The sequence below is a fragment of the Ranitomeya imitator genome, chromosome 1 (assembly GCF_032444005.1).
Source record: "Ranitomeya imitator isolate aRanImi1 chromosome 1, aRanImi1.pri, whole genome shotgun sequence".
Taxonomy (NCBI): domain Eukaryota; kingdom Metazoa; phylum Chordata; class Amphibia; order Anura; family Dendrobatidae; genus Ranitomeya; species Ranitomeya imitator.
This window is the reverse complement of record NC_091282.1, coordinates 218,544,122-218,568,944: the sequence shown is the minus strand read 5'-3', so window position 1 is coordinate 218,568,944 and position 24,823 is coordinate 218,544,122. Positions and strand designations below refer to the sequence as shown.

General features: G+C 43.7%; 1 protein-coding gene across 1 annotated transcript in view; it reads left to right on the top strand.

The window, feature by feature from the left end:
- FBN2 (fibrillin 2) overlaps positions 1-24,823 on the top strand; it is a 403,326-nt gene that overhangs the window by 90,736 nt on the left and 287,767 nt on the right. The window contains exon 7 of the mRNA XM_069753996.1: positions 4,568-4,693. Coding sequence (XP_069610097.1) covers positions 4,568-4,693 — 126 coding nt within the window. The remainder of the gene's footprint in view (positions 1-4,567; positions 4,694-24,823) is intronic.

The window sequence follows — 24,823 nt, the reverse complement described above, 5'->3', positions numbered from 1 at the left end:
TAAAAAGGAGGAAACACAGCGTCTGGTGATGTCCATAAGTTCAAGACTTCAGGCAGTCATTGCCAACAAAGGGTTTTCAACCAAGTACTAGAAATGAATATTTTATTTAAAATGATTTAATCTGTCCAATTACTTTTGGTCCCTTTAAAAACATGGTGGCACATGTTAAGGAGCTGAAACTCCTAAACCCTTCATCCAATTTTAATGTGGATACCCTCAAATGAAAGCTGAAAGTCTGAACATCAACTGCATCTGAATTGTTTTGTTTAAAATTAATTGTGGTAATGTCTATAACCAAAATAAGAAAAATGTTGTCTCTGTCCAAATATATATGGACTTAACTGTATATTGTAGACCCTGGGTTCTGGTATAATTCAGAAAAAAGGGAATTTCCTCAAATACTTCAGTATTATATACTAACAGTTTCATTGATTTCTTTTGAAACTGGAAACTGTGTATAATTCTGTCCTGAGAACTAGTATGGGGAACCGTAAGGAAGGTATTGAAGCAAGTAATGACAATCTGCTGGTATATCAGTTCTATAAAATAGATAAAATTAAGAAAATAAATGAAAATGTTAGAACCTTATAGAGGTATCTTAAGAGTTGAAAGCTGCCCTCACACATTCGCTGTCCAAACCTCCTGATTTCGGATGGAGCAGCAGACCCTTTAATACATGTCGGAATTTCTCAGCTCTTCTTTATGGCAGATGTTGTGGTATTAAGAGATTGGGATCTTGAATTTCAACATGCCCAATCTTATGTTTTGAGTCCCCTGAAATAAATGTGCACACCTCTGTTTGTATGGAGGAGTTGGGCTGCCTTAGACAATCGGACATTATTATATTAATGTTTTCATGTTACATAGATTTTAATGATCAACTTTGAAACATAATACCCGTGTGCCGAACTGCAAAATTTGATTGAGTAATTATTTAATCTTCTGCTTTTAGACAGTGCTACAATGGGAACTGCTGAGATTTCTGCACTTTCCCTGTTTATTTTGAACATAACCAGTATATTACAACAGAGAACAAAGGCATAGCTAAGTGATAAAGTAACAAGCAGCGGGCGAACTGGTCAAAGGTTATAAGACACAAAGATCTATTCCCCGGTGACATTACATTCTGCAAGAGCCTTTAGTCTCTTTTATAATTACAATCTTTTCTTTATCCCGTGTACGTCTTACAGATATAGGTTTAGTAAGATCTTTCAATATAACATGGGATTTTGTCATAATGTCATGGTGTTCTTACTGGCATAATAAAATTTGAATAGCTGTATGGAGCAATAATAAGATTTATCGTCCAAAGTTGGGAATGTAAGTAACGCTTTCTTCCAAAAGAATTTCTTCATACAGTAGTTATTGCTTTTTCAGCATTTTGTAACAGTCAGTTGATGTTTTCACTTAGTGTTAGATGAAAACGTGCACAAAAGAATCCAAAAGCATTCTTTCATGTAGGGAAGCCAAGTTTTGCACATGTTTTTTTCTCTAGAAGGGATTTAACGGTATTTATACACACAAATATGGCGATAATTTGTCAGATTACTCTTAAAAACCTGATTTTCCCACCTATCACACCTACTGTGATATTCTCTATTGATCTTCTGTGATCCCCAGCAGAAATCTCCCATGTGTGCATACGCATCAGTATTGTTGGTCCATCAGTCAAAACCAAGATTGGCTCCAAAACAGAGAAGTACAGGGTGGGCCATATATATGGATACACCTATATGGTTACATCTAAATAAAATGGGAACGGTTGGTGATATCAACTTCCTGTTTGTGGCACATTAGTATATGGGAGGGGGAAAACTTTTCAGCTTGCCGATCTGGGTCATCCTCATTGAGATGCTGCAGCAGCTGTATTTTGTAAGGGTGCCATTTGTGAGTAGCTAATATCCGCCGAAGGGATGTTCGACTGATGCCAGATCGGCAAGCTGAATTTACAGAATGGGCAAAACAAAAATTGGAAGAGGACCCTCAGTTTACACAGAACATTATGTTCAGTGATAAGGCAAACTTTTTTGAGTGGGCAATTTATATGGATACACCTAAATAACATGGGAATGGTTACAGTTTTCTTGCGTAGGGTGTCATGCATTGAAATCTACTGCAATGACCTGGGTACTGTGCTCACCAGACATCAACACAATTTCTATCCGCTCCTCATGTGTTAACCTCAGCGACATGTCAATGGCTGTAAACTAAGAGAAACTTGTAAATAGCTCAGGAAAGAATAAAGCTACGTTAAAACCAAGCACACCGTTGTTTTTCTTGTGAAATTCTCAACTAAGTTTGATGTGTCACATGACCCTCTTCCCATTGGAGAAAATAAAGTTGAATCCAAAATGGCCAACTTCAAAATGGCCACCATGGTCACTACGCATCTTGAAAAGTTTCCCCCTCCCATATACTAATGTGCCACAAACAGAAAGTTGATATCACTTACCATTTCCATTTTATTTAGGTGTATCCATGTACATGGCCCACCCTGTACTGTACAAGTCTCTCAATTATAGTTTATCTCTCTGTTTTCACTCCTAATTGTGTAAAACTAGTGATGCAAAATACTAATGTATGAATGCAGCTTAACATTTATATTATGTAAGGTGGCAGTCAGACACCTACTGGTTGGGGGATAATCTTAATGTAATGCTTAAGTACATATAGGAAAATGCTCCAGCACACTGAGTGCTGAGAGAGGTTGATCGGCCATGACAGATTGATTGTGAGCACTGAGCAGGTGATGAGTTGGGAGAGACTGCTACTCACAATATCTCAACCGCTGGTTCACGAGGAAAAAAATTGAGACCTCTTTTGTCTCACGGGGCCTGTATGTCTGGAGGTTGTAATAATATTATTATCATTATTTATTTATCATTTTATCACCATTTATTCCATGGCGCTTTACATGTGAGGAGGGGTATACATAAAAAAGTACAATAATCTTGAACAATACAAGTCACAGCTGGTACAGGAGGAGAGAGGACCCTGCACGCGAGGGCTCACAATCTACAAGGGTTGGGTGAGGATAGAGTAGGTGAGGATAGAGCTGGTCATGCAGTGGTTTGGTCGATCGGTGGTTACTGCAGGTTGTAGGTTTGCCGGAAGAGGAAGGTCTTCAGGTTCTTTTTGAAGGTTTCGATGGTAGGTGAAAGTCTGATATGTTGTGGTAGAGAGTTCCAGAGTAGGGGTGATACGCGAAAGAAATCTTGTATGCGATTGTGGGAAGAGGAGATAAGAGGGGAGTAGAGAAAGAGATCTTGTGAGGATAGGAGGTTGCGTGCAGGAAAATACCGGGAGACGAGGTCACAGATGTATGGAGGAGACAGGTTGTGGATGGCCTTGTATGTCATGATTAGGCTTTTGTACTGGAGTCTCTGGGTAATGGGGAGCCAGTGAAGGGATTGACAGAGGGGAGAGGCTGGGGAATAGCGGGGGGACAGGTGGATTAGTAGGGCAGCTGAATTTAGAATAGATTGGAGGGGTGCGAGACTGTTCGAGGGGAGGCCACAGAGCAGGAGGTTACAGTAGTCGAGTCCTGAGGCGTGAGGCATGAGGGCATGGACTAGAGTTTTTGTAGATTCTTGGTTTAGGAATGTACGGATCCGTGAAATATTTTTGAGTTGAAGGCAGCAGGAAATGGAAAGGGCTTGGATATGCGGTTTGAAGGAGAGATCAGTGTCAAGGATTACCCCGAGGCAGCGAGCTTGTGGGACTGGGGAGAGTGGGCAGCCATTTACTGTAATGGATATGTTCGTTGGGGGGTCGCGTGAGATGGGGGAAAGACAATGAATTCTGTTTTGTCCATGTCAAGTTTTAGAAATCTATCGGAGAGAAAGGATGAAATAGCGGATAGACATTGAGGGATTCTGGTTAGTAGGGTGGTGATATCTGGTCTAGAGATGTAGATCTGTGTGTCATCAGCAAAGAGATGATACTGAAAACCGTGAGATTCTATGAGCTGTCCCAGGCCAAAGGTGTAAATGGAGAAGAGCAGGGACCCTAGGACTGAACCTACCCGGAAGAAGCCTGGTTCGAAACATGCATTGGGGTGAGGTGGAACGCTGTGCTGTCTGCAGGTAGATATTATTATAGGAATTGATTATGTACATTGGCACCGTTTGTGTGTTATGGGCATGCTTAGGCAGCTAAGATGTACTGAAATGAATATGTTATTATGATATCACTACCTTGCAATTGATATAACCTAATGATGTACTGCACTTAGCCTCCACCTTATGTTAGGGTGCTTGGGCATTTTATGCATTTTACAAAAGTTCTCCAATAAAAGCCTTAATTAACGTTACTCTGGATCTCTTCATGGTAGTTACCCCCTTGGGTGACCATTGGTTTTCATATTAATAATAATTGCATTACTCATAATAATAATTGTTATTTATTAATAATAATAATAATAATAGTAGTAGTAGTAGTAGTAGTAGTAGTATTCATGCCAAGTAGCAAAAATCAAAGATCAGCTATATTTGTATTTTTTTTGTGTTTTTTTTTTATTTGTTTTTATATTACCTTCTCTTTGTAAAGTGTTTCTTAAAATTTCCAGATATTGATGAATGCCAAGCTATCCCAGGACTCTGTCAAGGAGGTAACTGCCTGAATACAGATGGATCATATGAATGCAGGTGTCCTATTGGTCATAAGCAGAGTGAATCCACACAGAAATGTGAAGGTAAGCCCCACAAATACCTCCATAGACAGATCTCCTTTCAGTTTACTGACTTTATAAATATTAGTGTAAAATATATTGTTTGTTTTCTTTGTAAATGTGATTTTTAAAGCAGCTAATATCACTTGTAAAGCCTAGTGCAAATGCATTGTCCCTATGATACCACCTGCATATACAATGTACAGTGTCAAGTTGCCATTTCCTATGCTATATTGTGAGTGGGTCCACTGTACAGAATAGCTAGCAGCGACCACAGCCTGTATGTGTTCATAAAATAATGTACAAGTATATGGCCACCAATATACAAAGTGAAAGAGGATGGGACTGAGAAAATAGCACAATATTTATTTTTTTATTATTATCATGCAGAAAAATAAGTTCACAAATGGATTCACACTTTAAGTCTTGTGTTTTAAAAACCAGTAAGTAGACCATAGTTTACAGATATGGAGCATTGTCTATCCATTGCAATAATAACTTCCATAACTCCTATTGTAGTTTCATTGATAAAGTATGAAGATTATACATTTCACATTACATTAGAGCTTTGTATACAAAAATCAGCAAGATAATTTTTTCTACTACTCATTTTAACCCCTTAACGACCATTGGCATTTCAGTTTCTTCTTTTCTGTTTTTTGCTCCCCTTCTTCCCAGAGCGATAACTTTTTTGTTTTTCAGTCAATATGGCCGTGTGAGGGCTTAATTATTGCAGGAAAAGTTGTACTCTTGAAAGACAGCATTGGTTTTAACATGTCATGCTCTGGAAAACGGGAAAACAAATTCCAAATGTAGTGCAATTGCAAAAAAGCGCCATTTCACAGTTGTTTTTTGGTTTGTTTTTTACCATGCTCACTAAATGCTAAAACTGAGCTGCCATTATGATTCTCCAAGTCATTACAAGTTCAAAGGCACTAAAAATATATAGGTTCTTTTTTATTTAAGTGGTGAAGAAAAATTCAAAAATTTGTTTTAAAAAAAGTGCCATTTTCTGAGACCTGTAGTGTCTCCATTTTTTGTGATCTGGGGCTGAGTGAGGGATTATTTTTTGAGTGCTGAGCTGACACCATTTTGGTACAGATACGTTCTTTTGATCGCCCATTATTGTATTTTATTGCAATGTAGTGGAGACCAAAAAAAGTAGTTTTGAATTTTTTTCTCGTTACGCTGTTTAGCATATTGATAGCTCAGGCAATTCTGAATGCAGCGATACCAAATATGTGTATATTTGATTTTTTTATTGTTTTATTTTGAATGGGGCGAAAGGGGGGTGATTTGAACTTTTTCATTTTTTTATTTTTTTAAATGTGGTCTGTACTTGGACAGTGAATGCTGTATACTGCATGTGATACCGACTATTATTGAACTGACTGGCGCTGTAGTTAACCGGCAGTGGCTGCTGTGGTGAAATGTATGGCGCATCTCTCTTCACATTAACATTGATTACGGACATTAGGGAAGCCTGACTTGCACTGATCACTTATTGCTGTCTTTTATTTACAATAAAGATGACATTTAAGGGAATATGTAACCTTGAATCCTTTTTTTCTAATTAAAACAAGATTTTCCATTTTTCTATTCTGTTTTAATTTTATATCATTATAAATTTATGTTTGTATATGACAGTGAGATAGCCATTCTTGCCTGAGCCGCTGCTCTGTTGATTGCAGATCAGTGATTTTCTAAACATAGACATGTAACCCTGTGGTATGGAGATGATTCACTGACTTTTTCAGGAGAGTTTTCTTGTCATATTCTGTGACCTTCATAGAGGTCAATATGGTCTTTAAAAAAATAGAATCAGTCAGTCCTTCTTACAAAACCACATGATGTTATAATTGTTTTTAAATAGCTGAGACTTGAAAATCAGCAAAAGCATCACATAACAATAGTCTGTAACAAGATTAACGTAAAAAAAATTGTAACTGTAGTTTAAGGTGAACTCTGCTTCTGTCTGTCCCTTTCTAGCTCCTTCCTCTTCCTTTTCCAGCTCCCATCTCCATAGAGTTTTATGAGCAGCTCTGTGAGCTGACAATCTGTCTTCACTGAAAGCAGATTTTACCTTTGAATTTATGGACTGAGTGTGAATGATCATCTCAGGATTACAAAGAAGGAGATTTCGCTGATGAAATATATTACAAAGTTTCTTATCTTCTCATGTATTTGTTTATGAAAATAACAATCAAATGAAGGTTACATTAATTTCTGGCGATTAGTGTTGAGCGATACCGTCCGATACTTGAAAGTATCGGTATTGGATAGTATCGGCCGATACCCGAAAAATATCGGATATCGCCGATACCGATATCCGATACCAATACAAGTCAATGGGACACCAAGTATCGGAAGGTATTCTGATGGTTCCCAGGGTCTGAAGGAGAGGAAACTCTCCTTCAGGCCCTGGGATCCATAGGGATGTGTAAAATAAAGAATTAAAATAAAAAATATTGATATATTCACCTCTCCGGCGGCCCCTGGACATCACGCTGGTAACCGGCAGGCTTCTTTGTTTAAAATGAGCGCCTTTAGGACCTGCGAATGAGGTCGCGGCTTCTGATTGGTCGTGTGCCGCTCATGTGACCGCCACGCGACCAATCAGAAGCCGCAACGTCATTCGCAGGTCCTTAATTCCTAGAATTAGGAGTTTAGTGAATGAGAATGACGTCGCGGGTTCTGATTGGTCGCGTGGCGGTCACATGAGCAGCACGTGACCAATCAGAAGCCGTGACGTCATTCGCAGGTCCTAAAGGCGCTCATTTTAAACAAAGAAGCCTGCCGGTTACCAGCGTGATGTCCAGGGGCCGCCGGAGAGGTGAATATATCAATATTTTTTATTTTAATTCTTTATTTTACACATCCCTATGGAACCGATACCGATACCCGATACCACAAAAGTATCGGATCTCGGTATCGGAATTCCGATACCACAAGTATCGTCCGATACCCGATACTTGCGGTATCGGAATGCTCAACACTACTGGCGATACATTCCCTTTAAGGACATAAAATCCCTGAACTTCTTCCATTTCCTTAACATGAACCATTCGGATTGTCATTGTTTTTTTCATGTTTTCTCGTGTTAGTGATATTATTAACATTTTTTCATGGTGGAACAGTGTGTGTTTTATATTCATATTCCCTTAAATGAACTGGAGTGTGATTCTGACTATTACGGAGTCAGATCTGGTGTATGAATTCAGCAAGTGTGGTCCAGGCTAGTTTTCTGCAAACAGAGCTGGTGTACACAGTAAACATGTCACTTTTCCAATGCCAGAAATTCTGCATGAACACAGCTGAAATCTATTAAGTGTTCAGGGTATGGAGATTATAAGAAGTTCATTTGTTACAGTTTCTATTTTTGGGTCAATAAAATTGAATTGTATCTGTTAGGGTTGGCGGAACGCACTAAATAAATATGAAAATAAAGTGTGTTCGCCACCGGGAGTCCACCATGCAGAGATGGCAAACTGCAGCTAGGAAACAAAGGCGAATACAAGCAGCGAGCGAAAGTGACTCGCACTGAGTTAACGTCACTCAGTGGAGAAGCACCTGGCTGTGCCAATCACACACAGCAACGGAAAAGGAACTCTGCTTTAGCACTGTGTTTATAAGCACACAGCTACAGAGAAATATGGTGCTAAATGTGCACCCTCTTAACTCCACAGGAGCATGCAAGCCCCACTGGGGCAAGGGATCCGGTAGCGGAATCCAATCACTCACAGAACTCCTCTCCGGAGGGGTTGGAATTCTAAAGGCACTAGCGCCTGCCCTGAATTCAACCACACAATCTCCTCTCTGGAGAAGTCAGAATTCTAAAGTCACATACAGCAGAGTCCACACTACAGTTAGGTTCCTCACACACGCCAAACATAACAGATCTTAGCGCACCGACGGGCGCACCAAAAATCCTTTTATAGTTTCTGTCAATCTGACAGGACTGTTGTGAATTCTGTGGTCGAGCTCCCTCCTGTGGTCACAAGTGGTACTTCGGCTGATTCTGTCTATGGGCTTCCGTTGGTGGATGTGAGTGGTACTGCGGCTTCTGAGTTTCCTTCATCAGGTGATGAGGTTAAGTCGTTAGGTGCTGCTCTATTTAACTCCACTTAGTGCTTTGATCCTGGCCTCCAGTCAATGTTCTAGTATTGGTCTTGCTTCCTCCTGGATCGTTCCTGTGGCCTCTCTATCCTGCATAAGCTAAGTTCTGCTTGTGTTACTTTTGTTTGCTATATTTTCTGTCCAGCTTGCTATATTTGTTTTTCTTGCTTGCTGGAAGCTCTGAGACGCAGAGGGAGCACCTCCGTACCGTTAGTCGGTGCGGAGGGTCTTTTTGCCCCTCTGCGTGGTTGTTTGTAGGTTTTTGTGTTGACCGCAAAGCTAACTTTCCTATCCTCGGTCTATTCAGTAAGTCGGGCCTCACTTTGCTAAATCTATTTCATCTCTGTGTTTGTATTTTCATCTTAACTCACAGTCATTTTATGTGGGGGGCTGCCTTTTCCTTTGGGGAATTTCTCTGAGGCAAGGTAGGCTTATTTTTCTATCTTCAGGTCTAGCTAGTTTCTCAGGCTGTGCCGAGTTGCATAGGGAGCGTTAGGCGCAAACCACGGCTACCTCTAGTGTGGTGTGATAGAATTAAGGATTGCGGTCAGCAGAGTTCCCACGTCTCAGAGCTCGTCCTATGTTTTTTGGTTATTGTCAGGTCACTTTGTGTGCTCTGAACTTCAAGGTCCATTGTGGTTCTGAATTACCTATTCATAACAGTACTGGAGGACTAAAGTACTATGCTTCTCAATCGAGGGAAAAAAGAAGTTCTGAGACCATTTTTTTTTCTTTGCACTGTGTTTTGCCTTTTTTTTCCCCTAGACATTTGGGTGGTTCAGGACACAGGTGTAGTGATGGACATTAAAGGTCTGTCTTCATGTGTGGATCATCTCACTGCAAGAGTACAAAATATTCAAGACTTTGTGGCTCAGAATTCTATGTTAGAACCAAGAATTCCTATTCCTGATTTGTTTTCTGGAGATAGAGCTAAATTTCCGAGTTTCAAAAATAATTGCAAACTGTTTCTGGTGTTGAAACCTCGCTCCTCTGGTGACCCAGTTCAACAAGTTAAGATCATTATTTCTTTATTACGTGGCGACCCTCAAGACTGGGCATTTTCCCTTGCGCCAGGAGATCCTGCATTATGTAATATTGATGCGTTTTTTCTGGCGCTTGGATTACTGTACGATGAACCTAATTCAGTGGATCAGGCAGAGAAAAATTTGCTGGCTCTGTGTCAGGGTCAGGATGAGATAGAGATTTATTGTCAGAAGTTTAGAAAGTGGTCTGTGCTCACTCAATGGAATGAATGTGCGCTGGCAGCTATTTTCAGAAAGGGTCTCTCTGAAGCCCTTAAGGATGTCATGGTGGGATTTCCTATGCCTGCTGGTCTGAATGAGTCTATGTCTTTGGGCATTCAGATCGGTCGACGCTTGCGTGAGCGTAAATCTGTGCACCATTTGGCGGTATTATCTGAGCCTACCTGAGCCTATGCAGTGCGATAGGACTTTGACCAGAGCTGAAAGGCAGGAACACAGACGTCAGAATGGGCTGTGTTTCTACTGTGGTGATTCCACTCATGCTATCTCCGATTGTCCTAAGCGCACTAAGCGGTTCGCTAAGTCTGCCACCATTGGTACGGTACAGTCGAAATTTCTTTTGTCCGTTACTTTGATCTGCTCTTTGTCTTCCTATTCTGTCATGGCATTTGTGGATTCAGGCGCTGCCCTGAACTTGATGGACTTGGAGTTTGCTAGGCGCTGTGGGTTTGACTTGGAGCCCTTGCAGTGTCTTATTCCATTGAGAGGAATTGATGCTACGCCCTTGGCCAAGAATAAGCCTCAGTATTGGACCCAGCTGACCATGTGCATGGCTCCTGCACACCGGGAGGATATTCGCTTTCTGGTGTTGCATAATCTGCATGACGTGGTCGTGTTGGGGTTGCCATGGCTGCAAGTCCATAACCCAGTATTAGATTGGAAATCAATGTCTGTGTCCAGCTGGGGTTGTCAGGGGGTACATGGTGATGTTCCATTTCTGTCTATCTCATCATCCACCCCTTCTGAGGTCCCAGAGTTCTTGTCTGATTACCGGGATATATTCGATGAGCCCAAGTCCAGTGCCCTACCTCCGCATAGGGATTGTGATTGTGCTATCGAGTTGATGGTAGTAAGTTTCCTAATGGTCGACTGTTTAATTTATCTGTACCTGAGCACGCCGCTATGCGGAGTTATGTAAAAGAATCCTTGGAGAAGGGTCATATTCGCCCGTCGTCATCGCCATTGGGAGCAGGGTTCTTTTTTGTGGCCAAGAAGGATGGTTCGCTGAGACCTTGTATTGATTACCGCCTTCTAAATAAAATCACGGTCAAATTTCAGTACCCCTTGCCGCTGCTATCTGATTTGTTTGCTCAGATTAAGGGGGCTAGTTGGTTCACCAAGATAGATCTTCGTGGTGCATATAATCTTGTGCGTATTAAACGGGGCGATGAATGGAAAACTGCATTTAATACGCCCGAGGGCCATTTTGAGGACCTAGTTATGCCATTCGGACTTGCCAATGATCCATCAGTATTTCAGTCCTTTATGCATGACATCTTCCGAGAGTACTTGGATAAATTCCTGATTGTATACTTGGATGATATTTTGGTCTTCTCGGATGATTGGGAGTCTCATGTGAAGCAGGTCAGAATGGTGTTCCAGGTCCTGCGTGCTAATTCTTTGTTTGTGAAGGGATCAAAGTGTCTCTTTGGTGTTCAGAAGGTTTCATTTTTGGGGTTCATTTTTTCCCCTTCTACTATCGAGATGGACCTTGTTAAGGTCCAGGCCATTTATGATTGGACTCAGCCGACATCTCTGAAGAGTCTGCAAAAGTTCCTTGGCTTTGCTAATTTTTATCGTCGCTTCATCTGTAATTTTTCTAGTATTGCTAAACCATTGACCGATTTGACCAAGAAGGGTGCTGATGTGGTCAATTGGTCTTCTGCTGCTGTGGAAGCTTTTCAAGAGTTAAAGCGTCGTTTTTCTTCTGCCCCTGTGTTGTGTCAACCAGATGTTTCGCTTCCGTTCCAGGTCGAGGTTGATGCTTCTGAAATTGGAGCGGGGGCTGTTTTGTCGCAAAGAGGTTCTGATTGCTCGGTGATGAAGCCATGCGCCTTCTTTTCCAGGAAGTTTTCGCCTGCTGAGCAAAATTATGATGTTGGCAATCGAGAGTTGCTGGCCATAAAGTGGGCATTTGAGGAGTGGCATCATTGGCTTGAAGGAGCTAAGCATCGCGTGGTGGTCTTGACTGATCACAAGAACTTGACTTATCTCGAGTCTGCCAAACGGTTGAATCCTAGACAGGCTCGTTGGTTGCTGTTTTTCTCCCGTTTTTACTTTGTGGTTTCATACCTTCCGGGCTCTAAAAATGTGAAGGCGGATGCCCTGCCTAGGAGTTTTGTGCCCGACTCTCCGGGTTTGCCTGAGCCGGCGGGTATTCTCAAAGAGGGAGTAATTGTGTCTGCCATCTCCCCTGATTTGCGGCGGGTGCTGCAAAAATTTCAGGCTAATAAACCTGATCGTTGCCCAGCGGAGAAACTGTTTGTCCCTGATAGGTGGACGAATAAAGTTATCTCTGAGGTTCATTGTTCGGTGTTGGCTGGTCATCCTGGAATCTTTGTTACCAGAGATTTAGTGGCTAGATCCTTTTGGTGGCCGTCTCTGTCGCGGGATGTGCGTTCTTTTGTGCAGTCCTGTGGGATTTGTGCTCGGGCTAAGCCCTGCTGTTCTCGTGCCAGTGGGTTGCTTTTGCCCTTGCCGGTCCCGAAGAGGCCTTGGACACATATCTCTATGGATTTTATTTCGGATCTCCCCGTCTCTCAAAAAATGTCGGTCATTTAGGTAGTTTGTGATCGCTTCTCTAAGATGGTCCATTTGGTACCCTTGTATAAATTACCTTCCTCCTCTGATTTGGTGCCATTGTTCTTCCAGCATGTGGTTCGTTTGCATGGCATTCCAGAGAACATCGTTTCTGACAGAGGTTCCCAGTTTGTTTCGAGGTTTTGGCGAGCCTTTTGTGCTAGGATGGGCATTGATTTGTCTTTTTCCTCGGCTTTCCATCCTCAGACTAATTGCCAGACTGAAGGAACCAATCAGACCTTGGAAACATATCTGAGATGTTTTGTTTCTGCTGATCAGGATGATTGGGTGTCCTTTTTGCCGTTGACTGAGTTTGCCCTTTATAATCGGGCCAGCTCGGCTACCTTGGTTTCGCCGTTTTTTTGCAATTCTGGGTTCCATCCTCGTTTCTCTTCAGGGCAGGTTGAGTCTTCGGACTGTCCTGGTGTGGATACTGTGGTGGACAGGTTGCAGCAGATTTGGACTCATGTAGTGGACAATTTGACCTTGTCCCAGGAGAAGGCTCAACGTTTCGCTAATCGCAGACGCTGTGTGGGTCCCCGACTTCGTGTTGGGGATTTGGTTTGGTTGTCATCTCGTTATATTCCTATGAAGGTTTCCTCTCCTAAGTTTAAGCCTCGTTTCATTGGTCCGTATAGGATTTCTGAGGTTCTTAATCCTGTGTCTTTTCGTTTGACCCTTCCAGATTCTTTTTCCATCCATAACATATTCCATAGGTCATTGTTGCGGAGATACGTGGCACCTATGGTTCCATCTGTTGATCCTCCTGCCCCGGTTTTGGTGGAGGGGGAGTTGGAGTATATAGTGGAGAAGATTTTGGATTCTCGTGTTTCGAGACGGAAACTCCAGTATCTGGTTAAGTGGAAGGGTTAGGGTCAGGAAGATAATTCCTGGGTCTTTGCCTCTGATGTCCATGCTGCCGATCTTGTTCGTGCCTTTCATATGGCTCATCCTGGTCGGCCTGGGGGCTCTGGTGAGGGTTCGGTGACCCCTCCTCAAGGGGGGGTACTGTTGTGAATTCTGTGGTCGAGCTCCTTCCTGTGGTCACAAGTGTTACTTCGGCTGATTCTGTCTATGGGCTTCCGTTGGTGGATGTGAGTGGTACTGCGGCTTCTGAGTTTCCTTCCTCAGGTGATGAGGTTAAGTCGTTAGGTGCTGCTCTATTTAACTCCACCTAGTGCTTTGATCCTGGCCTCCAGTCAATGTTCTAGTATTGGTCTTGCTTCCTCCTGGATCGTTCCTGTGGCCTGTCTCCCAGCATAAGCTAAGTTCTGCTTGTGTTACTTTTGTTTGCTATATTTTCTGTCCAGCTTGCTATATTTGTTTTTCTTGCTTGCTGGAAGCTCTGAGACGCAGAGGGAGCACCTCCGTACCGTTAGTCGGTGCGGAGGGTCTTTTTGCCCCTCTGCGTGGTTGTTTGTAGGTTTTTGTGTTGACCGCAAAGCTATCTTTCCTATCCTCGGTCTATTCAGTAAGTCGGACCTCACTTTGCTAAATCTATTTCATCTCTGTGTTTGTATTTTCATCTTAACTCACAGTCATTTTATGTGGGGGGCTGCCTTTTCCTTTGGGGAATTTCTCTGAGGCAAGGTAGGCTTATTTTTCTATCTTCAGGTCTAGCTAGTTTCTCAGGCTGTGCCGAGTTGCATAGGGAGCGTTAGGAGCAATCCACGGCTACCTCTAGTGTGATGTGATAGGATTAAGGATTGCGGTCAGCAGAGTTCCCACGTCTCAGAGCTCGTCCTATGTTTTTTTGTTATTGTCAGGTCACTTTGTGTGCTCTGAACTTCAAGGTCCATTGTGGTTCTGAATTACCTATTCATAACACAGGACCTTGCTCACTGGCCAATCCACAGCTGGATCTGGACCTGAGCATGTGACGGGCAAGCACCAACGAGAAGCCGTCCCACAAGCATTCTCATTAGTGCGAAACCAGGACTTAGACTCAGGAGTGATCGCTGGCTGTAATCTATTATTGGTTACTAAAGCAGAACCTGGGAAGGCAGCGGTAACCATGCTCACAGACTGAGCCCGAGCAAGACGCCGAGCAGCATCCACTGTGGTCGGAACTGAATGGGAGACCACAGAGGAAGATAAGGCTTGGGATCCATTCTGTGCAGAGGGAAAATCCCGGCGTCTAACAGTATCTTTTCACAGTGTATGTTTCATCTACAGTATCTACAGTATATGGTACACATGGCTAATAATACACATACACCTGCAAAGAGAGGATATCCAAGTGTTAGGGTACACCTTTAATGCTGAGAAATGTGCTATTCTATGGCTATAAATATATCTATATTCAACTCTTTCTATGATGTCTCCTGCAAACAATCCAGTTCCAGATGTAGCTTTAGAGTTTGGAAATATCTGGTGTTGTAGCTTGGAAGAATCTGGTAGTTTGGGAATATCTGGTGTTGTATCTTGGGAGAGTCATGTAGTTCAAGAATTTCTGGTGTAGTAGCTTGAGAAAATCTTGTAGTTTGGTAATATCTAGTGTTGAAGCTTGGGATAATCTTGTAGTTTGGTAATATCTGGTATTGTAGCTTGGGAGAATCTTGCAGTTCTGGAATATCTGATATTGTAGCTTGGAAAAATCTTGTAGTTTGGGAAAATCTAGTGTTGTAGCTTGGGAGTGTCTTGTATTGTAGTTTGGGAATATTTGTGTTGTGGCTGGGAATGTCTTCTATTTTAGTTTGGGTGTATTTAGTTTTATAGCATGGGAGTGTCTTGTATTGTAGTTTAGGAATATCTAGTATTGTAGCTTGGAAGAAACTTGTAGTTCTAAAATATCTGGTATTGTAGCTTGGGAGAATCTTGTAGTTCTGGAATATCTGGTATTGTAGCTTGGGAGAATCTTGTAGTTTGGGAAAATCTTGTGTTGTAGCTTGGGAGTGTCTTGTTTTGTAGTTTGGGAATATTTGGTGTTGTGGCTTGGAAAAAATTTTTTGTAGTTCTAAAATATCTGGTATTGTATCTCGGGAGAATCTTGTAGTTTGGTAATATCTAGTATTGTAGCTTTGGAGAATCTTGTAGATCTGGAATATCTGGTATTGTAGCTTGGGAGAATCTTGTAGTTTGGTAATATCTAGTATTGTAGCTTGGGAGAATCTTGTAGTTCTGGAATATCTGGTATTTAAACTTGGGAGAATCTTGTAGTTTGGAAAAATGTTGTGTTGTAGCTTGGGAGTGTCTTTTATTGTAGTTTGGGAATATTTGGTGTTGTGGCTTGGAGGTGTCTTGTTGTTTGGGAATATCTGGTTTTGTAGCTTTGGAGTGTCTTCTATTTTAGCTTGGGTACATTTAGTTTTAGAGCATGGGAATGTCTTGTAGTTTAGAAATATTTGGTATTGTAGCTTGGAAGAATCTTGTAGACTGGGAATATCTAGTGGTATAGCCTGCAAGTGTCTTGCATTGTAGTTTGGAAATATCTGGTGTTGTAGTTTGGGAGTGTCTTTATTGTAGTTTGGGACCATTTGGTATTGCAACTTGAGGGTCTTCTTTGTATGGAGTTGTAAAAGGATAATATCAGTAATGGTATCCTGTTAGACTGGTTATCTGTTTAATCATTAAAGGTATGCAGGTTGTCTCTTCCAAGGAGAAGATCTCTTCCAAGGGGAAAAAGAGGGAATGTTAACGACATCTTTAGAGATAGCTACCTCAAAGCGAGTTAACATTATTATAATTATATTATATATCATACACTACACAAGACATAGGGTTTTCAGCCAAATCAGAATTTTCTCCAAATGGAAAAAATACCTAGAGTACAGACCAAAAGTTTGGACACAGCTTCTCATTTAAAGATTTTTCTATATTTTCATGACTATGAAAATTGTACATTCACACTGAAGGCATCAAAACTATGAATTAACACATGTGGAACTATATACTTAACAAAAAAGTGTGAAACAACTGAAATTATGTCTTATATTCTAGGTTCTTCAAAGTAGCCACATTTTGCTTTGATGACTGCTTTGCACACCCTGGGCGTTCTCTTGATGAGCTTCAAGAGGTAGTCACCAGGAATGGTTTTCACTTCACAGATGTACCCTGTCAGGTTTAATAAGTGGGATTTCTTGCCTTATAAATGGGGTTGGGACCATCAATTGTGTTGTGCAGAAGTCTGGTGGATACACAGCTGATAGTCGTACTGAATAGACTGTTAGAATTTGTATTATGGCAAGAAAAAAGCGGCTAAGTAAAGAAACATGAGTGGCCATCATTACTTTAAGAAATGAAGGTCAGTCAGTCCGAAAAATTGGGAAAACTTGGAAAGTGTCCCCAAGTGCAGTAGCAAAAACCATCAAGCACTGCAAAGAAACTAGCTCACATGAGGTCCACCCCAGGAAAGGAAGACTAAGAGTCACCTCTGCTTCTGAGGATAAGTTTATCCGAGTCACCAGCCTCAGAAATTGCAGGTTATCAACAGCTCAGATTAGAGACCAGGTCAATGCCACACAGAGTTCTAGCAGCAGACACATCTCTACAACAACTGTTAAGAGGAGACTTTGTGCAGCAGGCCTTCATGGTAAAATAGCTGCTAGGAAACCACTGTTAAGGACAGGCAACAAGCAGAAGAGACTTGTTTGGGCTAAAGAACACAAGGAATGGACATTAGACCAGTGGAAATCTGTGTTTTGGTCTGATGAGTTCAAATTTGAAATCTTTGATTCCAACCATCGTGTCTTTGTGCGATGCAGAAGAGGTGAACGGATGGACTCTACATGCCTGGTTCACACCGTGAAGCATGGAGGAGGAGGTGTGATGGTGTTGGGGTGCCTTGCTGGTGACACTGTTTGGGACTTATTCAAAATTGAAGGCATACTGAACCACCATGGCTACCACAACTTCTTGCAGCATGTGACGCCTGCCGCACCTGGTTCGCAGCATACTTACCTCTCCCGGCATGCTTCTCCCACTGCTGCCACTCCAGCTGGGTCTTCTTCCGGCTCCCTGCGCACTTGTCTGGCTCTGCGCGTCCCCGGTGTGTCCGCACGCCCCCTGGCCTCCCGACTTCCGGTCTCCTTGCTGGCTCGTAGTTCCCGGCGGTGACGCGTGCGCACACCTCCCTCTGACTCCAGTAGCGCACGTGCACTCCCTCTGGCTGACCTTCGTTCGTTCTGCTCCTCCTTTCTTTGCTGGTTTCCTGACCCGGAAGTTCTATGATGCTTCCTTTATCAGGTAGCCTCTCCCTCTGTCCTTTGCCTGTTTGTCTATTGTTCTCCGCACTAGATTCAGGTCCCTCGCTTCCTGGCTCCTCTTTTTCTTGGCCAGTCTGTTCTGCATTCTGTGCATTTCCTATCCAGCTCTCTCCTGCTTTGTTATCTCTTTTCGTTTCCCCTTTGTACCTTTCGTCCATCTGTGCCCTCACCTTGTTTGTTTTCCTTTTTTTGTGTCTCCTGTATATCCTTTGTCCATCTTCCTCGTCCTGTGCCACTTCTATCCCTCCTGGTATCTCATGCCTCTCCTACCTGTTTTCCTCGCTTTCCTTTTGTGTTTCCCCTACGTCCTGTCCATGGGTATCAGAGTCCGTGGTAATAGTCTCCTTTGGGTCTGCTCCTGATGCTCCCTGTATAGGGGGTGGTTTATCAGGCCAGCTCACCTTAAGGAGGTTCGTTGCTGTGTTCCACCACGTTCACCCTAGGAGTCCCACAAACCCTACAGTACAAACAGGCCATGGACCCCGCTGGTTCCCCATCCCCAACTCAAAAGTAACTTTTATTTATACGGGAGATCAGTCTAGGATCATGTCTTTCCTCAAAACCATGGAGTCCCGCTTATTGGCCTTTCAAACATCCGATCCAGGGAGTGCTGCCCAGCTGGCCAGTCTCCAGCAGGAGCTTGCTCAGCAGCGTGATACCCAGGCCCACGTCCTTAGCTATATGGCGTCTGTGGATGACCGCCTTCTTGCTCTTCAGTATGCTGCCTCCGCCTCGATCCAAGCCTCAATTCCCCACCTGTCACCCTACCTGGTGAAACCGCCACGGTACAGTGGAGATCCCAAATTATGTAGGGGGTTTCTTAATCAGTGCCAACTACATTTTGAGCTGCTACCACAGCAATACCCCACAGATCGAGCAAAGGTGGCCTCATTTAGAGGGGGAGGCTTTAGCCTGGGTGAACCCTCTCTAGGAGCGGGATGACCCTCTAGTCTCTCTACTCTCTACCTTTCTCGATACCTTCCATAAGGTATTCAACAAGCCTGGTTGCTTGGCTTCTGTTACAGAGTCGCTCTTTAACCTGCACCAGGGTACTTTCTCTGTGGGTCAATACACCATTCGGTTCCGCACCCTGTCTTCCGAGTTAGGTTGGAACAATGATGCGTTGGTGGGAGCTTTTTGGCATGGCTTCTCATGGCATCAAGGACGAGTTGGCAGGATGGGATACTCCGACATCTCTAGAGGACCTGATCTCCCTGGCAACCCGTATAGATTTATGCTTCCAGGAGCGTTCCCGTGAGTCCGCCAGAGAGAGGCTTCCTCGTGCTCCTCCGTCTGCCAGTAGTTCCTCCCGTTCTTGCTCTGTAACAACCCCAGCTGTTCCTGCTCCGGAACCTATGCAGGTGGACCGACTCAAGCCTGTGGAGCAGTGCCGTAAAGAGAGACTCACTCAGGGCCTCTTCTTCTACTGCGGCAGTGCTTCTCATTTTCTGCGTTCCTGTCCTCTGAGGCCGGGAAACGCCTCTGCCTAGGACAGGTAAGAGAGGTCTTCATAGGTGTTTCGGATTCCTCTCCACCGTTGAACTGGCTTATATTGATTCGGGTGCGGCCGGGAATGTCATCCAGCTCGAGGCTGTTAGAAGACTTCGGATTCCTGTCAGATCCCTGTAGACACCTCGACAGATAGCTTTGGTCAACGGTCAACCCCTGCGGGAGTCTGTTACTCTGGTCATCGAAGATTTGGAACTACAGATCGGAGTCCAGCATGGGAGAGAATTGTCTTTTATGTGCTACTCTCCTTGTCTCATGCTATTTTTCTCGGTATTACTTGGTTGAGGACGCACGAGCCTACCCTCGATTGGTGGTCTGGGGACATTCTACGTTGGGGGCAGTGCTGCCAGAACAAGTGCTTGCTTCCTGTCCAGTTTAAAGACTTCTCTCTGTCAAACTCAATGTCTCGGATTTACCATCTGCTTATGTGGCTTTTGCAGATGTTTTCAACAAAAAGGAGGCGGAGATCCTTCCTCCGCATCGCCCATACAATTGCCCGATCGACCTTGTTCCAGGTTCTACTCCACACAGGGGTTGGATTTACCCCCTATCTACTACTGAGACTCAAGCTATGACCGAATATATCCAGGAAAATTTAACCAAAGGCTTTATTTGAAAATCTCCCGCTGGTGCTGGTTTCTTTTTGGTAAAGAAAAAAGATGCTTCCCTTCGTCCTTGCATCGACTACCGAGGTCTCAACAAAGTCACAGTTAAAAACAAGTACCCACTTCCCCTTATTCCAGAACTGTTTGACCGACTCTGAGGAGTGCGAATCTTCACTAAATTGGATCTTCGTGAGGCTTACAACCTCATCCGAATCCGCCCTGGTGATGAGTGGAAGACTGCATTCAACACCCGAGATGGCCATTACGAGTATCTAGTTATGCCTTTTGGTTTGTGCAATGCTCCCGCTGTGTTTCAGGAGTTTGTGAACGATGTATTCCGGGATCTACTCTATTCTTGTGTGGTGGTGTACTTAGACGATATTCTTATTTTCTCTCCAGATCTCTCTACCCACAGAAGAGACGTCCGTCAAGTTCTTTTACGTCTTAGAGCAAATCATCTTTATGCCAAGCTTGAAAAGTGCGCCTTCGAACAATCTTCATTGCCGTTTTTAGGGTATATCATATCAGACTCTGGCCTTGACATGGATCCGGAGAAATTGTCTGCCGTGCTGGCTGTGTCCCCAGGGGGCCAAGGCAATCCAACGGTTCCTTGGTTTCGCTAACTACTATCGGCAGTTCATACCACACTTTTCTACCCTGTCTAGTGCTATCTCCGCTCTGATCCACAAGGGAGCCAATCCTCACTCCTGGCCTCCAGACGCCGAAGATGCGTTCCGGTACTTGAAGCAAGCCTTTGCTACGGCTCCTGTTTTCCATTGTCCTGAGGTTAGCAATCCCTTTGTTCTGGAGGTTGATGCTTTGGCCATCGGAGCTGGTGCGGTGCTTTCCCAGAGGTCTTCCTCTGGTAGACTTGTCACTTGCAGCTTCTTCTCTAAGACCTTCTTGGCGGCTGAGAAAAACTATACCATCAGTGACAGAGAATTGCTGGCTATCAAATTGGCATTGGAGGAATGGCGGTATTTGTTGGAGGGAGCCGTACATCTTTTTAAGATCTACACTGACCACAAGAATCTGGCATATATCCGCTCTGCACAGAGTCTTAATTCTCGGCAAGCTAGGTGGTCGCTATTCTTTGCCCGGTTTGATTTTGAGTTACATTTTTGTTCTGGTGATAAGAATTTCAAAGCAGATGCTTTATCCAGATCCTTCCTGATAACCGAAGTCGAAGAGAAACCCTCACATATTGTGGATCTAAGCAAGGCCATCTCGGTTGCTCCCGTCACGGTAACCTCTGTACCCCCGGGCAAGACTTTTGTTCAAGAATGCAACAGGACGCAAGTTCTACGTTGGGGACATGCCTCCAAGCTGGTGGGTCATGTTGGTTTCAAGAAAACCCTCTGTTTGGTGTCACAATACTACTGGTGGCCATCTCTTCCTCGGGACATCCGAAGTTTTGTTGCTTCCTTTCCATCTTGCGCCAAGAATAAGATTCCTATGCATTTGCCCTTGGGTCTTCTGCATCTGCTCCGGTTTCCTTGGTTCCTTGGCAACACATTGCAATGGACTTTATCACCGATCTACCTCTGTCTTCCGGTCATACAGTTATCTTTGTAGTCGTGGATCGATTTTCCAAGATGGCTCATTTTGTTCCTCTTTCTGGATTACCATCTGCCCCCAAATTGGCAAGAGTTTTCATCAGCTTTCCTCGACACATAGTTTCGGACAGATGAGTTCAGTTCACCTCGCACTTCTGGCGTGCATTATGCAAATTAATGGATGTAACTCTGGATTTCTCCTCTGCCTACCATCATTAAACTAATGGTCAGGCAGAGCAAAGGAATCAAATCCTGGTCACCAATCTTCATCATTTCTCTAACGTCCATCAAAGCGACTGGTCCAGTTTACTCCCTTGGGCCGAGTTTGCTTACAACCACATTAGCGAATCCTCTTCCAAGTCGCCTTTCTTTGTTTATGGGCAACATCCTGGTGTTCCTCAGCCAGTACTCCCAGCCTCGGGTGTGCCGGCGGCCAATCTTCGGACAGAGGATTTTTCCAGGGTCTGGCAGGAGACCAAAACAGCACTCGAACAAGCTGGAGACAGAATTAAGAGACATGCCGACAATAGATGATTGGATTCTCCATCTTTCCAACCGGGTGATAAAGTATGGTTATCTTCCAAGTTCATCCACCTTAAGATTCCCTCGTATAAACTTGGTCCACGGTATATCGGTCCATTTGAGGTGTTAACTCGTATTAATGAGGTTGCCTACAAGTTAAAGTTACCCGTCTCGCTCCGCATCCCCAACTCATTCCACGTTTCTTTACTTAAGCCAGTCATACTCAATCAATTTCACAACACCTCTGGTCAATCGCCTCTGCCCATTTCCGATCAGGATGTCTTTGAAGTTAAGGACATTCTAGCTATGAAGAAATCTTGTAGTAAAACTCTCTTTTTAATTGATTGGAAAGGTTTTGGTCCTGAGGAGATGTCTAGGGAGCCCCGGGAGAACATCCAAGCTTGTAGAATTTTAACTAGGTTTCTTTCTAATCTTAAGAAGAGGGGGTATAAGGAGGGGGGAACTGTGACACCTGCCGCACCTGGTTCGCAGCATACTTACCTCTCCCGGCGTGCTTCTCCCGCTGCTGACGCTCCAATTGGGTCTTCTTCCGGCTCCCGATGCACTTGTCCGGCGCTGCACGTCCCCGGTGTGTTCGCGCACCACCTGGCCTCCTGACTTCCGGTCTCCTCGCTGGCTTCTGGTTCCCGGCGGTGGCGCGTGCACACTCCTCCCTCTGGCTCCAGCGGCGCACGCACACTTCCTCTGGCTGACCTTCATTCGTTCTGCTCCTCCTTTCCATGATGCTGCTGGTTTCTTGACCCGGAAGTTCTACTGACGCTTCCTTTATCAGGTAGCCTCTCCCTCTGTCCTTTGCCTGTTTGTCTATTGTTCTCCGCACAAGATTCAGGTCCCTCGCTTCCTGGCTCCTCTTGTTCTCGGCCAGTCTGTTATACATTCTGTGCGCTTTCTATCCAGCTCTCTCCTGCTTTGTTACCTCTCTATGTTTCCCCTTTGTACCTTTCGTCCATCCGTGCCCTCATCTTGTTTGTTTTCCGTTTGTCGTGTCTCATGTATATCATCCATCTTCCTCGTCCTGTGCCACTTCTATCCCTCCTGGTATCTCCTGCCTCCGCTACATATTTTCCCCGCTTTCCTCTTGTGTTTCTCCTACGTCCTGTCTCCGGGTATCAGCGTCCGTGGTGATAGTCTCCTTTGGGTCTGTCCCTGACGCTCCCTGTATAGGGGGGGGGTTTACCAGGCTAGCTCACGTTAAGGAGATTCGTTGCCGTGGTCCACCGGGTTCAACCGGGTTCAACCTAGGAGTCCCACAAACCCTACACAGTGGCATGCTATTCTTTTCAACAGGACAATGACCCCAAACACACCTCCAGGCTGTGTAAGTGCTATTTGATCAAGAAGTAGAGTGATGTGGTGCTACGCCAGATGATCTGGCCTCCACAGTCACCAGAACTGAACCCAATCAAGATGGTTTGGGGTGAGCTGGACTGCCGAGCGAAGGCAAAAGAGCCAACAAGTGCTAAGCATCTCTGGGAACTCCTTCAAGATTGTTGGAAGACCATTCCCGGTGACTACCACTTGAAGCTCATGAAGAGAATGCCAAGAGTGTGCAAAGCAGTCATCAAAGCAAAAGGTGGCTACTTTGAAGAACCTAGAATATAAGACATAATTTCAGTTGTTTTACACTTTTTTGTTAAGTATATAATTCCACATGTGTTAATTCATAGTTTTGATGCCTTCAGCGTGAATGTACAATTTTCATAGTCATGAAAATTCTGAAAAATCTTTAAATGAGAAGGTGTGTCCAAACTTTTGGTCTGTACTGTATGTGGCAAGGCTCATTAGAGAGTCAATATTGACACATAGGATGGCTACCTGCTATTATTGGTACAAGAGAGCCAGTTGTCTTTCTTTAGGAAGAAGCTATTTCCATAGCTTTTTCACAGGCAGTATTGCATATATTGCATATAAATCTTCCTATACTAACTTTACACTCTTCTGAAGCAAAAACATTACCTATAGATTTACATTGACGGCCTCTCACCCATCCAAACAGTGTCAAACTTTGCACTGATAACACTGTTCTACAAATTTTCAAAAGTTGTCAGCTTCAGTTATTAAATGAGCAATTCCATAATATACATAGTAACATAGTAACATAGTTAGTAAGGCCGAAAAAAGACATTTGTCCATCCAGTTCAGCCTATATTCCATCATAATAAATACCCAGATCTACGTCCTTCTACAGAACCTAATAATTGTATGATACAATATTGTTCTGCTCCAGGAAGACATCCAGGCCTCTCTTGAACCCCTCGACTGAGTTCGCCATCATCACCTCCTCAGGCAAGCAATTCCAGATTCTCACTGCCCTAACAGTAAAGAATCCTCTTCTATGTTGGTGGAAAAACCTTCTCTCCTCCAGACGCAAAGAATGCCCCCTTGTGCCCGTCACCTTCCTTGGTATAAACAGATCCTCAGCGAGATATTTGTATTGTCCCCTTATATACTTATACATGGTTATTAGATCGCCCCTCAGTCGTCTTTTTTCTAGACTAAATAATCCTAATTTCGCTAATCTATCTGGGTATTGTAGTTCTCCCATCCCCTTTATTAATTTTGTTGCCCTCCTTTGTACTCTCTCTAGTTCCATTATATCCTTCCTGAGCACCGGTGCCCAAAACTGGACACAGTACTCCATGTGCGGTCTAACTAGGGATTTGTACAGAGGCAGTATAATGCTCTCATCATGTGTATCCAGACCTCTTTTAATGCACCCCATGATCCTGTTTGCCTTGGCAGCTGCTGCCTGGCACTGGCTGCTCCAGGTAAGTTTATC